The following is a 14,928-nucleotide window of genomic DNA, read 5'->3' as shown; positions in this document are numbered from 1 at the left end:
ATGGGAGTGACTGGGAGCAGAGAAGAACAAAGCAACTCTCAGGTGAGTGTTTTTCTTCTGTTGTTGTCACGGCTAGCGCGTTCTATATCCAGGGGGGAAGGTGTCCCCCAGAAGGTGTCCCCCAGATGCTTCAGCATATGGCAACAACGTCCCGTGACCTTGGAGTGTTGCTTCTAAGTGACCCTGGCGACATTCAGGCACGCTGACAAGTATCCTTTGTGCTATCTGGAGATGGACTGTGTCTGCTGGTATCATGATATATTCAAAAAGATTACCTGAAGTAGTATTAAGGTAAAGCCTCCCGCATCCTCTCCCGTCTCTCCATACTATGACAGAAAAACATGACAACTGCATAAGCCTCCAAACCTCCTCTTCCAACCTCTAGACGCTCTCATGCGGCTTGACCGGGTCCTGAAAAGGATCGACATGCTCATCCTCATGGTGGTCAAAATCAGGACTGGCCTTGGGTGCATTATCCGCCTCAGTCTCTTTCTTTTGCTGAGCCAGCTCCCAGCTTCCCTGTCTCTCATGACCTCTGGTAGTCGCTCCAAGATTGGGGGTTTCTTCCGTCTGGGCCTCGCTAGTCTTGATGGCGCCTCCGAACGGGCTCTTGAAAGTCACATCGGTATCGCTAGCGAGCTTCTTATTTCCCTTGAAGCCTCCCATTGCGGACCTTTGCTTTCGTTGAATGCGGAAACCACACAGGAGAACGACAGCAGCAACTAAAGCTGTAGTAACAAGAGTGACACATGCACCAATGGCTCCTGCACCAGCAAGACTAAGTCCCTTCTTCGAGGCGCCGGTTCGCTCTTCCGAGTCCGAGGGGACTGAACCAGAACAGAAGATCGCTTCGCTTCCGCAGATCTCGCACCATTCTGCTGTGGAGGATACGGCGAACTGAGCAATTTCCGCCACGAATTCTGTGTACGGAACAGCGATCTGGCTGGGACTGTAGCCAAACAGTGGATAGTACGTAAAGCCCTCTGAGGCATCAGTGCTGTTGCGGAGGAGGAACCGAACGTAGAGATCGGAGACACTGGGGTACTCGACGTTCGATTCACTCTCGTAACTGAACAGCTCGAAAACGAGCGAAGCACCGGGAACTGGACGTCCGTAGAAGTTGGAGTTGAGATCTGACATCTGGGCTAGCGCTGCAAACGCCACAGCGGGCTCGTAGCTTCCGAATATCAGGGACATTTTCGCTTCAGAGCCTTGCGCCTGGATGCTAGAGTTGAAGGAATCCACGACGAGCTGTACCATGGTCCTTCCGGCGATGGTCGAAACCTGGCTATCGTTGCTCCGTTGGCCGTATCCTGTGACGTTGCCATTCGTCGCATAGACATACTGATCTGCGAGCGCTCTTGCATAACTGATATCCTCTTCAGTCAGGATATCTTGCAAAGTGGAATTATGCAAATACGAATATTCCAGATATTCGGAGATATCGTAAGCGTTCTCGTAATTCGCATGGTCCTCATCGTATACGCCCGTAAGCGCAAGTTCGTAAATATAGGCATAGAATCCAAGCGTATCTTCCTTGATTTGGGAAAATTCCGGGGTATTCTGGTATGCCCACTCTGACATTTGGTGCGTGAAGCAGTCAGTCTGTCCGGCCACTGCGGTCGAATAGGGGTCAGTCCAGCCTGCTGTATAGATGTCGGCATATTGATAGCCATTGAGCGGATAGCTGACAACTGAGCCGTTGGCCAAAGTGGAGGCGGAATCGAGGTAGGTGCCATTATATGATATGCTAAGAGGAGGATAAAGCCCTTGGATAAATGCTTGAGCTGAGGCAGCAACAAACTGATCCGAAGTCGAATATATGTTCACTTGATCTGCACTCAGAATGTAGGGGGATATCCCTTGAACTCCCGTGTGCGATTGATTGCCATTGGAAATCAAGGCCACATATCTGTCGCGGAAGATAGAACCAGCCGTGTATAAATCTTGGGCCCCGAGAGATGTCAATCGGCGCGGCACGGAGAAAGCAGTCGGTGTGGTATCGCCATATAGTGTAAAGGCGACAACACTCCAGATCGTCTCTGTGAGAGCCTGTGTCCAAACGACCTGGGCCTGCAGCACCAGGGCAGTAATTGCGGCAAGTAGTAGTCGCATCTTGTTTTATGGGTATGGTGTGGGAGGGTAGAGTGGCCTGCACACTAGGGATAAGGATCTATATAGATTCCAATGACGAGGAACTCGAATCTACCCTCCAGAACCAGCTGGACTCCAGGAGTGTCAGTAGGAGATGACTGAGAATGCCTATCAAAGCTTTTTCCTTCTGGGTAACAGCAAGAATAAGTATCTCGATGCCTCAAGGGACTGGGCCATTGAGTAATTGTCGGATGACCTCAGAGCATGGTATCCGCCAAATCCGAAGAGCTGGTACCTCGCTTGGGCTAGAACCCCTCGTCGATAAACGATAATGGAGGGCAGATCACCAAATTGCGGAGGCTCTAAAGCTGAAAACGGATACAATTCCAGAATGTCAGGATGATAGGAAATATGCTTTGACCTTTTCGAATAGGTCGTGTGAGCAGCTGGCCCTTAGCTTGCACAGGGTTGCGGTGATCCTAACTACATAGTAACCTACATTGCTTTCCACGTGTATGCATTAGTGAATATAGTTCTGGCGCTAGATGTGACGAAATTCTGTGCTTAAAATCGCGAAGTTAAATAAAAAGCAATCTCATATAGATCATTGCGCAATTGGGCAGAGAGCCGTTGCGGATTGCTATACGAGGACATCTTCAAGAATTCGGGGAACAACCCCACCCGCAGCCTAGACGTCATGTTCTTCTGATAAGATCCTGGAGATTTCATCTTCATAACGTTTTCCATTTCTTGGAGAGGTGTAGAAATATACAGAGCGGGCGGGATCTACAGCGGGAAAACGCTTTGATCATCGGTCCTTATCGCGATGGAGCGCGGGGTTCTGGCACAATACATGCTTGGCGCCCAGGACCTCGTTGCAAATAGCCTTGAGCAGTCCCTTGGTTCGAATTGTGTGAATAGTACTTCTTGGTCGGAAATCAAGGCTCATCAAGGCATTTCTGATGCAACCTTCTAGTACTAAATGCGGAAGCTTCGCTGGCCGGGAACCAGCGGACCGTAACCGTTGATACCGCAGAGAAACATATATATCACGTCAGTCTGGTGAAAGGACACAACCAGTCAATGACGCAGGAGGAGCGTAGGTTCAGTCTTACGACTGATCCCACAATACCAAAAGTTGGTGGAATCCACCTAAGACGATCAACGTCGGTTGATGTTAAGAACAGAGAAAGACAACGTCGAGACGCTAGATATCTACTTAAGGAATGGCATGTACGGTTCCTAGCAGATGAAATTATTCCCGACGGGACGGTCTATCTCCAACAATGCAAGAAGATCAGAAGTCGGAGATCATCATGAAAACAGTGTTATATGGCAAGAAGTAAGCAGTGCCTATTGTTGCTTTGATATAGTTAAATACATATTAGCCGACCAAGGAGAGAGCAAGAGAGCTGTCCCGTGACGCTTGAGTTGCAGCCTGAGGCAGGAAATGGACATAGTTGTCACGTGCGAATGTGCTCGAGCACTTTGGCCACTACCAACAAGTTGATAGGATGCATTTGCTTCACATTTATCTCGTAGAGCAATAATTAGACGATGGCTGTGATAAGACTCGCTTGTAAGAACTCCATGCGATACCCGAGATAGATCGAATTAGTCTGGCGTGCGATCTCCCATCTCGGGATCGGAGGCTTTCCCGGCATAAGCGCAAAAATTTCTCAGCAGCTAAGTAAGCGGAGCCTCCTCCAAAGCCCTACGCCCGCGCCCTACCCCTAAACCCTCATTTCTTCTCTTGGAAGTCAGATCGACCTGCATACAGGATAGATTCGGCCGCCATGGTAAGTACACGAGGCTCGAGGTTGTCTTCGGATGGGAAGACGTCCTCTACCTTCCCGACTTCGTCCGTGCCTGATGAAAATAATGGTGAGTGGCCGTGGCTGTAGCTACCTTCCTCTGTTACTTGTCTCCCGGCTTCAGGTGAACGCATCACTTTTTCTCGTCTCTATCCCGCGCAGTTCTACAACATAATGATACAGCATCATGCTAACTTGCTTCAATGGCAGAATTCGGGAAGGTCTCGCATTCGCTTGATGAGGACGATGGATCTCTCTCCCCAAGGGCGTTCAAGAAACGCCGGACCTCCGGCCCTGATACCTTTGATGCATCCTCTTTCCCGACCAAGGAGGAGAACAATATCACTGCAGGAAACCAGATAGAGGAAGAACTGGCTTCAGCACTGGATACGGGGGCGCTTGAGGCCGGGGAGAATCTGAATGGCAGTCACGATCAAGGTGAAAACGGGACTGACAACGGTGCGGTTCCCGCGGGAAATCCTGATCCTGCGCAAGATGTGGCTGCAGTGATATCTAATATTATAGGTCATTCAGAGCGTGTAGAAGAACAATTCGCGGCTAGTCAAAAGGAGAAGCAAGAGACAAATGATGCTGGAGCACCTGCCTCTAAAGGCGTCGTTTATCTCAAAGCCAACTCTCATCTCAAGATCCAGAGTCTGCCAATTCTTGACAATCTGGTAGGTAGAGATGCCACACTTCCACGATATTTGGACGCTGATTGTAGCCCAATCAATAGTCGACCCAGATCCTGACCCTATTGGCCAAATCCTCTTACCAGGATATTACCTCGTTCGTGTCTGAGCCCGACTCAGAGAATGGGCAGGCTTATGCAACCATGCGTTCGCTGTTTGATCATACTAAGAGAGTCTATTCTACGAAAACTGCATTCCTGTCTGCGACAGAACTCGATCTGACCGAACCTTCTCAAGTGGATATCATCAGGAAGGCAAACCTGGCTTCCTTTGTCTCAAGTATCTTTGGGACTCAGGACATCAGCTTCGCCGAATTGAATGACCACTTCCTCGATGTCTTTGTGTCGGAGGGAAGTCGTCTTCTCAAGGTTCAGGGTGCATTGTTCCTCGAACTTAAGACCCAAGCATTTATCGCGTCCATGAACAGCCGGGAACGTACGAGGACTGAGCTGCTCTACGACCTCTTCCCAGAGGATCTGGAGCAGCGCCTGCTTGCCAAGCGGCCGGGCACAAGGCAGCTTGCCCCCAGTGAAGCAGATTTTGTCAAGCGTGCCCGTTCACGCCGTGATATTCTTCTTGGTGAAATAAACAACGAAGAAGCAGTGAAGGCATTGCCAGAAAAATACCATTGGGAAGATTTTCTGAGAGATCTCAGCTCTTACATTAGCAAGAATTTTGATGCCATCAATAACCAACAGGTCTGTCACTCCAACCTTTCATGCACTCCATTCAGAATGCGGCTAACGGGAGATAGACGAAGAAGACTGCGAAAGGGCGCCAACCCTCCACCAGCGAGACTCAGGAGCAGCAACCCAGCGCTCCCCTTGAAACTCAGTTCTCGGTGGCTCCTCAGCCTCCGGAAGTTCCAGTTGATCGCAATGTGCACGGAGATCTTGTCGCACGAGCAGCGCGAGCGGCACAGATCGCCCTGCAGGGCCACGGGCTAAGACGCTCTCAACAGTCTCAGCAGCAGCAACAACAGCAGCAGCAGCAACAACAACAACAACAACAGCAGCAGCAGCAACAACATCATCAACAGCATCAGCATCAGCAACAACCTCAGCAGGTTCAGCAGATGCAACAGCCCCCCCAGCAGCAGCACTCCGCTCACGGGACCCCAATCCCTCAACCAACTCCGCCACAGCACGGCCTGCCTATGCAGCAACAATTCCAGGGCAGCCCTACTCCACCTGGATACCATCAGCAGCCTCAACAACCTCAACAACTTACATTCCAGCAAAGTCCTCTTCAGGCCAATTTCCAGCAATACAACCCCGCCGCCAACGCTGCATCGATTACGGCTCGAGCCAATGCTGCGGCGGCAAACTACGGTTACATGCCTGGTGTACCTCACTATTCACAGTCACAGCCTACTCAAATACTATATGAACGTGCTCGTATGGCTGCCACTGCCAAGTCTTCCCCGAGTAGCCGTAGGGCAGGCCTTCCCAGTCAACGTCGGCCGTGGACCACTGAGGAAGAAAATGCCTTGATGGCTGGACTGGATCGGGTGAAGGGGCCTCACTGGAGCCAGATCCTCGCCATGTTCGGACCGGGAGGTACGATTAACGAGTCCTTAAAAGATCGTAATCAAGTTCAACTCAAGGACAAAGCACGCAACCTCAAACTCTTCTTTTTGAAAAGTGGTATCGAAGTGCCTTATTATCTCAAGTTTGTCACGGGAGAGCTCAAGACCCGCGCCCCTGCACAGGCTGCCAAGAACGAAGCTCGCGAGCGAGAGAAGAAGCGAGGAGAAGAAGACAAAGCGCATGTGGAGGGAATTGAAGGGATGATGGCTCTTGCTGGTGCACACGCCCCTCATATTGCACCTGGACCAGGACAGGACACCATTTCTAATATGTCTGGTTCTCCAGGTCTCCCACAGGATGCAGACAACCATGCAATGATGGACCAGACTGCTGAGCAGAACTTGATGCAGACTCTGGGTCAGGAAGTCCACGGTGACCTCCTACAACAGGCCCAACACCAGGATCCTGTGGATCCTAATATGCAACTGGGCCAGTAAGCGCAGGCGGGTCACAGTGTCGATATATACCACTTTGATGCATCATCTCCGTTTATGCTTTCTCTTTCTCTTTCTCTGTTCTATTCCTCTATGGGGGGATCAAACCAAGTGTTGCGGGTGCACAGGCGCGGTCCTTGGGGGCTTCTTTCTCGCGGGCGCACTCACTGTAAGAGTATGTATGTACACAGTACTAGTAGTTCAAAAAAATAAAATCAGTTGATCATAATTTTACTATTTAAGAGATCAAAATATATTCCGTTGCCAACTTCAGATCTGTAAGCCCTGTATGGAAATTTGTCTGTAGGAAGCCCAAATGATGATACCAAGCCTCTTGTCCCGGAAGTAATACCCGTACTTCAGAAAAGGCGGTGGTGCCAAGACCACGCCGCTTCCAGCTTTCACCACTCACTACTCGCCAAACTTCGTGCGCACCCAACCTGGACCAACCCAGCGCGACCTTCAACCGCGAGAAAAAAGAACAGCAGGCCATAGGGGACGGGCCAGCGTTACAGAACCGTACCACACGCTGTGAGCAGGGATTCTTTTCATTTGCAGACAGCAGACAGGGGGGCTTTTTTTCTTACAGTGGCTGTCGATCCTGCTTGCCATCATGGCTGAACCCTCAGCCTCCACGTCGCAGCCTCCAGCGACACCACAGCCTGCACCCCCATCACAGACACAATCACAGGAGACTGCTCCGTCGTCAACAACAGCAGATACTGCAAACTCGACACAAGATCCAGTGCCAAAGCAGGAACCTGGCACTGCCGGGGGTGAAGATATCGACGCCTCCATCGAGCAGGATATTGACATGGCTGGAACCGACACCAATACTAATAACGCTGGTGAGAATGGAAGCGCAAGTGCAGACCCAACTGCAGCAGCGGCCGCTGGCGGTCTTCCTGTAGAATCGGTTGCACCGGCGCCACCGCCAACGAAGAAGGAAACCAGCCTGCGCGAGTTCCTCGGGAAGATGGACGAGTACGCGCCTATTGTAAGTGTTGCACGTTTGCTTTCCCTTCGGTTACACCTCAATTATACCTATCCCATCTATACGTTGCCCTGCAACTTGTATCGCCTGATCATATGATGAAATATTTCGGATGTAAATTCACAGACCTGTTCCGAAAAGCGCAAAAACCATGTGGATATTTCCGTTGCCTTCCTTCTGACAAGATCATGGCTCTCATCCCGTCTTCAAGCTTTCTGCTCATATCACAAAAATTCTTGCGAAGACTAACCATGTTTCGATAGATTCCTGATGCTGTCACCGCGCATTATCTGACTCTTGCTGGCCTTCCTCCGCCAGGTCATGGTCCGAATCAGACCCCTCCGCATCTAGCGCGTCTACTTGCCTTGGCTACGCAGAAGTTTATCTCTGATATCGCTGCGGATGCGTACCAGTACTCGCGAATCCGTTCTTCTAATAGTTCCAGCGCAAACAACCCTATGGGTGGTCTTAACGTTGCTGCAGGCCTGGTGCCTAACGCAGCAGGTCCCGGAGGCGCAGCAGGTGCAGCTGCTGGAGATGCAGCCAAGGGGAAGAGTGGACAATCCAACACCCATCTCGGTATCCAGAGACCCGGATTTGGTGGTGGTGGTCAGGGTGGTTCCGGACAAGGACGGACGGTGCTCACCATGGAAGACCTTGGTATGGCCGTCGCCGAATACGGAGTCACCATCAAGAGAGGGGAGTTTTACCGATGAGCGCGTGTCTCTCGACCTTTCAGTCATCAGACTGGGATCATCACGCACATCCCATATTTTGCCTGGGCTTAATTCATCTCCGGGTCCGGAGACATGATTGCATTGACTCGACAGCCAAATGGCGTCGTTGCCTTTCCTGAAGGGGGCTTGGAGTTCGGAACTGATTTCGGTGGCGTACATGGCGGGTGGTTTTATCATGAGCTGTCATGAAGCGGGATATCCCAACCCATTGGATTAAATCGGCGTTGAATGGGGAATCCTGACAAGCTAAAGCTGTCTGTAAGAATTGAAAGATACCAATCAAGTTTACTACAAATGACATCCTTTTTAATCACACAAAGATGATCAAAGTCAAGAATTACTGCACAGCATGGCCATGTACAGATAAGAGGGTATAGATGTTGTATTCAAGAATTCCGTACCGTGTGGATCCATCTCCATAAATATACATATGCAAATCGTGAAGAAGTAAAGTACAATACAATGGGATGGCAACGCAATATTTCCCTTTAAAATCAAAAACTCCTTTCGACATAATATCCCTTCTTTTTCCAGCGGACAGAAATCTAACGCCGGGAGAAAAAAGCGAAGTAGATAATATTGCCCAAAAGGAAAGAAAGAAAAGAAAGCCGAAACTTTTTTTCTCTCATTTATTTGTTCTTGGACTGCTTGTACGTGAAGCGCTTGCGGGTCCTGCATATCACCACCGAACAGTTAGTTAGCCCACTGATTCCGATCCCTAAACATAATCTTTCGTTCGTCGCTCTCTCTCTCTCTCTCTCATATCTTGAGTTATTCGACCCATTACGTGTCCCAATAAAGAACACCCCAGGAAGAAAAGGGATCCGAAAACGCAACAACATGACCAGAAAAGGAAAGGAAAAGAAAAGAAAGGCTCCACGTACGGAACGAACTCGCCCAGCTTCCGTCCAACCATCTCCTCAGTGATGATCACATCGATATAGTTCTTTCCATTATGAACCGCAAAGCGCAGGCCCACGAAGTTAGGCAGGATGGTAGCGGCGCGGGCTTGTGTCTTGATGGCCGGCGTGTTGGGTGGAGGAGGGATTTCGCGCGGGAGAGCGAGTCTGTGAGTATTGAGGTGTGGGTGTTAATTCAATTTCTGTCTTATTCCTTCGGATTTAACTGAGGAGAAAAGGGTTCAGGCCTGATGGAGGCTGAGGAAATGAAGTTGAAGGGGAAACGTACGGAACGATATTCGGACCTGGGAATTGAATCTGATGTTAGCCAAGCTCGCTCTATATTGATGCATTGAGTTCGTTCGTTGAATATCCTGTAGGGAAAAGATAATTCATTCTCACCTTTCCAGACCGATCGCGCCAGCAGTGCACGCGTGGGGAACATCTTGAACTGCTTCTGGGTCTCTCGACTGGCTTGTCGGAGTAAAACGCGGCCGCTTGGATGTCCGCCATCGAAATCTCCAAGATGGGCGGCTTATGTAATCAGATGATAGAACGACTGTATCTACATTCTCGACAGTATCATGACAACGATAGGCTGTATTATTCTGGATATAGATATGATGGCATAAATTGGTCCACTTAAAGAATAGCAAAAGATTATTAAATATGGTGATAACCGAATTCACTTGTTGATTTCTAACATCACAGCTAATATAACATTTGAATCGAGTTCTATCCTCGTCAGGAGGTCGCCAGCGATCTCCAAATTAGATGACAAGGCTTTCCGTAGATTTGTCTATTCTTTCGCGAGATCCTCCATGATTTTTACAAGGCTTCTCACGCCCATAAGCACGTTCTCATCTGGCCCTTGTCCAGGAGTCCAGCTCGCATGCGCGAAGTCGATCAGACGGAGATCATGAACCTTGGGTGGCTCCTCTTCATCATCGGCTTGAAGATCCCCCAGTTCTGTTGCTGCGGTTCCGGGATCAATATCGAGTTTGAGGGCGCCCTGAGCTAGTGTCTGGTCTCCGACCTTGACATCAACAACTTCCAGGGACCCGTCTTGAGGGAGGGTAAACTCCTCCCCGTCTTCATCTTCCTCTTCGTCTTCCTCCTCATCATCTTTCCTGTTTTTCTCGTATTCCAGAGCTTCCTCCATGGCCTCGGAGTCACCTTCGTAAACAATGAGAACACTGGCGGAGTACATCCTGCTCTCCTCCGCCTCCAGGACAGACTGCACACATCTTAACTCCTCCGCGATTCTTCGCGCTATTAGTTTCGAGCGGTCTTCCTTGCTGGCTTTTGCGCCTGCCAAGAAAGTCTCGAAGGCTTCTTTCACATTTTCAGCGTTGAAGGATCGACCGTACCATTTGTCGTATCGTTTGTAGCCCCCTTTTTCAATGACTTCCCCTTTCTTGCCTTCAGACGCCTCGTATTTGGTGGCATACGGGTCTGTCTGACCTAGAGGCTCTTCCTCTTCTCCTTCCTTCTTTCCACCAGTCCAGACCTTCATTCCAGCAATCCGAAATCCTAACGTCGAGCTTGTTGTTTCCTTAGAAACAGCATCGAGCTTTGCTCGCTTGCTCGGGGGAGCATCATCTGCCCATAATCGGGCCCCGAGTTTCACATCCAACACGTTTGGCCGCTTGAAGCCTGATGCTACATTTTCCAGAACGATTGACAGGCCTGTTTCGAGTTTACGCCCGCCCGATGGAACCCAGGGATCCTGTTTCTGGATAGGGGTGCCCTGCCCTGATGCGTCGGTAACGGGCAGAGAAGTTCCTGAACTGACTGGTGTATTTGACGAGGATGGGGCGTCAGATGGCGGAACAACTATAGCCCCCGCCTGCTGAGCTTGGGCGAGAGCCTGGGACTGCTGTTGGTCTGCAGATGACAAAGTTCCTATAAAAGTAGGCATAAAAGCCCTGAAATGGGGATGAAGAGAACTTGACTCATAGAAGGCGATCTCCTCACGCGTGCAGGGTTTCGCAATCAAAGAGCCAGACGGATCACAACGAACGCCATCACTATGAGATTGTAACTCGTCAGTTTCAAAGCACATAGAATCTATGTATAGACAGTTATATGCGGTTGTTCAGCCCATTTCAAATCTGGCAAGTACAGTATCGCCAGGTGACGCAAACCAAAGCTGCAAGCTAGACTGATAGGGAAAACTTACTGTCCAGCTGCAGCATGATCGAATGCAACAAAGCTGTCGCCGTCCAGCTTTGGCGCCTTGCGGCTGTCGGATTTCGAAGGTGATGGCATGACCAAAAGACTGTGATAAGAACCGACAGTCTCGATAAGAAGACTAGATATCACGACCGCATGCCGAACGAGTCACTTCGCCGGTATTTCCGGAACCACTCAGGCGGCGTCGATCGACCGTTCCCACTAGGACTGCAATACAAGGAGCGGGAAAATGCAGTGCCAGGGAGGAACAGAGTGAAGATATAAGAGCATGTCAGGATCGTGATCCGCTAGAAATGGCACGATGCAGGCGCCATGCAGGTCAGCGGAGACGAGAGGCGGGTATAGCGGGCTGTAGGGGTAAACAGGGCGCAACGGTGGATTGGAGAGTGTAGGTAATCGCCACGATCATCAATCAATGGCGAGCATACGGCCATCGATGAGCATCTCTAGCGAGTCGGAGAGCAAGCTGGATGAGCAACCAAAGCCGCGGCGGAGAAGTTGAAGTGGGTGTACGATACAATACCCGCCGTAATTTAAGTTTCAGGGCTCAGCCGGCCTTTGGTGGCCTCTCACCGCGCAAAAAACGGGCTTGCGGGGACTGCGTATTGCAGGCAGAACATGACCGAACGGTATCGACGGCAGGCGGAATCCCCCAAGGCGGTGACGAGTCAGCACGACGTCAGGCCTCTCAGCCTCCCTTTTTGTCTTTCTTGGTCTGATTGATTCAAGACACGAGAATCATTAAGAACAGCCAGGATGCGTTTCAGATGCGGCTGAGGGTTCGAGCGTCACTGCAGATTGCTCAGCCTTGCTGCACGCGGACAGATCATCCACCTGCTCGCATCCGAAACATCGCCGTTGATCCCCTGGATGTTTGTAGCGGCAACACGAAACGGCCGATCTTACTGTGAATGGCGACAATAAAAAGAGGATCTTCCATGCCATCGTCTGGGGATGCCGCTAACTTCTTCTTTGTCCTGTTTGTCAATCGGCAGTTGCCCGTAAATGAGCTTGCTCCATGTCAGGTGGACCCTGCAATCTCAGGGTCCAAGGGGAAATATTCTCAAGGTGTTCGGTATTCGGTATGCGGTATAATCGACTCACAGTGCTACAGACCACCAGTAGATGCAGGAGATTTCCAATGGGTGACTCCAGGTGGCTGATGTGGTCGACCATATTGTAAGAGTATTTGCTTGTCAACCATCGGTTTTCTGCTGGTAAACAATGGGTCTTGTGCGGTTGTTGTGCGTAGGGACAGGTGAATCCCTGTTGCCATCCCACAACTTCACTTGAGGCTTCACTGAGTGGAAGTCTCTTCTTTGTCTCTCAGCATTCTTCAGCCATTTTTCGTGCTGCAATCCCAACGCTCATTTAACATTCTGTGACGTACGTCCGATAAGTATTCTGGACGACTCTATCAAACATCTGCATCGCGGTTCTCAGATATTTCGCTCCGGCTACGATGGAGAACAAGGAGGAGCAGGCTGACGCATCCGTCCTTCCAATCCGTTCAGCACCCCAGGTCGAAAATGATCAAGACCAAGCCTCACATACAGCGCAGAACGAAACACTTGAGGCATCCAATGTGCAGAAGCTCCAGGAACAGGATGATGACAGAGGCGAGGAAGAAGATATGATGGCAGAGATCGATCTGACGTTGCCGGAGAAAAAGAAAAAGAAGAAGAGATCTAAAAAGCCCAAGAGCAAACGAGGCCTCGTCCGTGGAGATCTGTATTGGTGTACTCTTGATAGGAAAGCTAATGTTCTGACAGAACAAACCTACTGGATTCGAGGAATTCTACGTTGACCCCCCGATCACTGTCGAGGAGTATAATGAAAATAAGAAGCGTTACGATGTGTATGTTTCTCCATGTTTTGGAAATGGGACCTACTGACACCCGTATCTAGTTCTCTACCTATTCTCATGTAAGAGATGTACACTGCCCTGACCTGAACGTCGCTAATCCCATCCCAGCCGCCTCGAAGAGGCTATTCTACGCTTCCAGGCGAAACACAGAATCGAAAATGACCGGTCTCATATGTTCTCGAAGTATCTGGCGTATGGGGGCGTAGACGTTGGACAGAAAATGTTCGCTGGCGTGGACCAGCGCGAACTCGAAGACATGGACAAGGAGCAAATACTGGCTGCCAGAGCCCAGGCTTGGATCAACAGCGATCGTTCGAAGATGCTAATCGACTTTGACGCCGTTGTCAGGGGTTATTTGTATGTGATCATCTAGGAGATTTGGTGAAGGGATCACTGACAACGACAGAACCGCATTCTACCCAAGATACTTCTACCCGGACACTGAGGAGATGGCCAAGATGGGACCCATTACCATCAGAAACTTCCTCACATATCTCCTCCACCATGACGTCTGCCCTGAATATAAGGATAACATAGATGCTGCGCGGGTCTCATGCGACATTGCGATCAAAGAACTCTGGAAGAACCAACGTTTCATAGTGCAGGGCCCGGGAAATTTCAATGAGGCTTGTTCAACCTTATTCGGGGGTTCGTTTTACGACGACTATGTCGAGGAGAACCAGTGGGCTCCCACGGCGGAGGAAACTCGTCGAATGACACCCGACATTGCACGTAAAGTTGTCAAGTTCGCTCTTGCGGGTGCTGGATCGAACGAACAAGCAACTCGATTCCGCGACCTGGCTCACGAGAACGCACTTTGCGCCGTCCGTGTGGATGACATTGATGGTTTCGAGATCACAGCCGTAGAGTCGGTGCAGGATGATCTGCGTGAATTCTATCATCAATATGCTCCTGACCTTAACCCCGTTGGCAAATTACATGGAAAAGCTTTTCGAGATCCAGCACGGCCGCTGCCTGATCTGACCCCTGAGGAGCGTCTACAGTGGGAAAAAGGAAACCTAGCCACTGATGAATTCGAATTCATCATGGAGGAGAGCCTCCTTGATTTATGTTACCCAGGAATGAAGGTCATAACATCTGTCTGGAAGCTCAACTGCGGCATCTGCTTCTTCGATGAAGTTATGTCAGCTTACTGTTCCATTTACACCGTTCTGCCGAACGATCTCATGCTTGGCTGGAAGAAACCTAGTAGTTATTCCAACGGTGATGCAGATGGGTCTGATGGTGAAGATGGCAAGGAACACAACCTGCAGGACTATCTCTGATAGGCCCAAGGACAATTTCGGATCTTGAACAAAGGAGAATGCCGTATCTGTTCCTGGCTGTAACCTGGGTTAAAATTCGAGGTGGTACAAAGTAACAGAACAGGAGAGGCATTCTATCTCTTATTTTCGGTCTCAATAATCCGGTAGGTAGATGACAATTGCAGCAGTGAAACAACCTGGACTGTTGGACTTCTAAACCTCATTGGCGGCACAGCGCAGTCAATCTCCTTACTGAATAGGTAGTTAATGCATTGACAGATATCTCTAGTGTCTAACCTACAGCACCGTTATTTACTCCTAGTAGTATCTAGTATGCATGGTTCCAC

At 50.0% G+C, this 14,928-nt stretch overlaps 6 protein-coding genes across 6 annotated transcripts; 3 read left to right on the top strand and 3 right to left on the bottom strand.

Moving 5' to 3' along the window:
* Positions 1-171: 171 nt before the first annotated feature.
* On the bottom strand, positions 172-2,314 carry C8Q69DRAFT_155548 (putative histidine acid phosphatase). The gene is made up of 2 exons (XM_028625595.1): positions 2,210-2,314; positions 172-2,152 (listed from the first exon to the last, which is right to left on the bottom strand). The coding sequence occupies exon 2, from the start codon at positions 2,113-2,115 to the stop codon at positions 382-384; it is 1,734 nt and encodes a 577-aa protein (XP_028487599.1). The 5' UTR covers positions 2,116-2,152; positions 2,210-2,314; the 3' UTR covers positions 172-381.
* A 1,576-nt stretch (positions 2,315-3,890) lies between these two features.
* Positions 3,891-6,931, top strand: C8Q69DRAFT_516832 (putative MYB DNA binding protein; the record flags this gene model as incomplete). The annotated part of the gene is made up of 4 exons (XM_028633399.1): positions 3,891-3,978; positions 4,119-4,585; positions 4,645-5,298; positions 5,355-6,931. 4 exons carry the CDS (start codon positions 3,891-3,893, stop codon positions 6,624-6,626), a joined length of 2,481 nt encoding a protein of 826 aa, XP_028487598.1. The 3' UTR covers positions 6,627-6,931.
* Positions 6,932-8,509, top strand: C8Q69DRAFT_155433 (putative TFIID and and SAGA complex TAF10 subunit). The gene is made up of 2 exons (XM_028625594.1): positions 6,932-7,620; positions 7,881-8,509. The coding sequence occupies exons 1-2, from the start codon at positions 7,237-7,239 to the stop codon at positions 8,331-8,333; spliced, it is 837 nt and encodes a 278-aa protein (XP_028487597.1). The 5' UTR covers positions 6,932-7,236; the 3' UTR covers positions 8,334-8,509.
* A 474-nt stretch (positions 8,510-8,983) lies between these two features.
* C8Q69DRAFT_504603 (putative ribosomal protein S19) lies at positions 8,984-9,698 on the bottom strand (the record flags this gene model as incomplete). Its single annotated transcript, XM_028632611.1, has 4 exons — positions 8,984-9,026; positions 9,239-9,421; positions 9,543-9,558; positions 9,656-9,698. 4 exons carry the CDS (start codon positions 9,696-9,698, stop codon positions 8,984-8,986), a joined length of 285 nt encoding a protein of 94 aa, XP_028487596.1.
* Positions 9,699-10,052: 354 nt separating this feature from the next.
* Positions 10,053-11,524, bottom strand: C8Q69DRAFT_504602 (arginine metabolism regulation protein iii; the record flags this gene model as incomplete). Its single annotated transcript, XM_028632610.1, has 2 exons — positions 10,053-11,283; positions 11,436-11,524. The coding sequence occupies 2 exons, from the start codon at positions 11,522-11,524 to the stop codon at positions 10,053-10,055; spliced, it is 1,320 nt and encodes a 439-aa protein (XP_028487595.1).
* Positions 11,525-12,762: 1,238 nt separating this feature from the next.
* C8Q69DRAFT_155374 (Argonaute complex, subunit Arb1) lies at positions 12,763-14,881 on the top strand. The gene is made up of 5 exons (XM_028625593.1): positions 12,763-13,166; positions 13,222-13,307; positions 13,358-13,375; positions 13,425-13,673; positions 13,723-14,881. The coding sequence occupies exons 1-5, from the start codon at positions 12,912-12,914 to the stop codon at positions 14,600-14,602; spliced, it is 1,488 nt and encodes a 495-aa protein (XP_028487594.1). The 5' UTR covers positions 12,763-12,911; the 3' UTR covers positions 14,603-14,881.
* Positions 14,882-14,928: the final 47 nt, after the last annotated feature.

The sequence above is a fragment of the Paecilomyces variotii genome, assembly GCF_004022145.1.
Source record: "Paecilomyces variotii strain CBS 101075 chromosome Unknown C8Q69scaffold_2, whole genome shotgun sequence".
In the NCBI taxonomy this organism is placed as follows: domain Eukaryota; kingdom Fungi; phylum Ascomycota; class Eurotiomycetes; order Eurotiales; family Thermoascaceae; genus Paecilomyces; species Paecilomyces variotii.
Note: the sequence above shows the minus strand (reverse complement) of the source record. Positions and strands in the feature narration are given on the sequence as shown.

Coding starts and splice junctions, on each gene's coding strand:
- C8Q69DRAFT_155548 (XM_028625595.1), bottom strand. CDS start 2,115: ATGCGACTACTACTTGCCGCAATTACTGCCCTGGTGCTGCAGGCCCAG.
- C8Q69DRAFT_155433 (XM_028625594.1), top strand. CDS start 7,237: ATGGCTGAACCCTCAGCCTCCACGTCGCAGCCTCCAGCGACACCACAG. Junction 7,621..7,880: donor TGGACGAGTACGCGCCTATT/GTAAGTGTTGCA, acceptor ATGTTTCGATAG/ATTCCTGATGCTGTCACCGC.
- C8Q69DRAFT_155374 (XM_028625593.1), top strand. CDS start 12,912: ATGGAGAACAAGGAGGAGCAGGCTGACGCATCCGTCCTTCCAATCCGT. Junction 13,167..13,221: donor CCAAGAGCAAACGAGGCCTC/GTCCGTGGAGAT, acceptor ATGTTCTGACAG/AACAAACCTACTGGATTCGA. Junction 13,674..13,722: donor GCCGTTGTCAGGGGTTATTT/GTATGTGATCAT, acceptor TGACAACGACAG/AACCGCATTCTACCCAAGAT.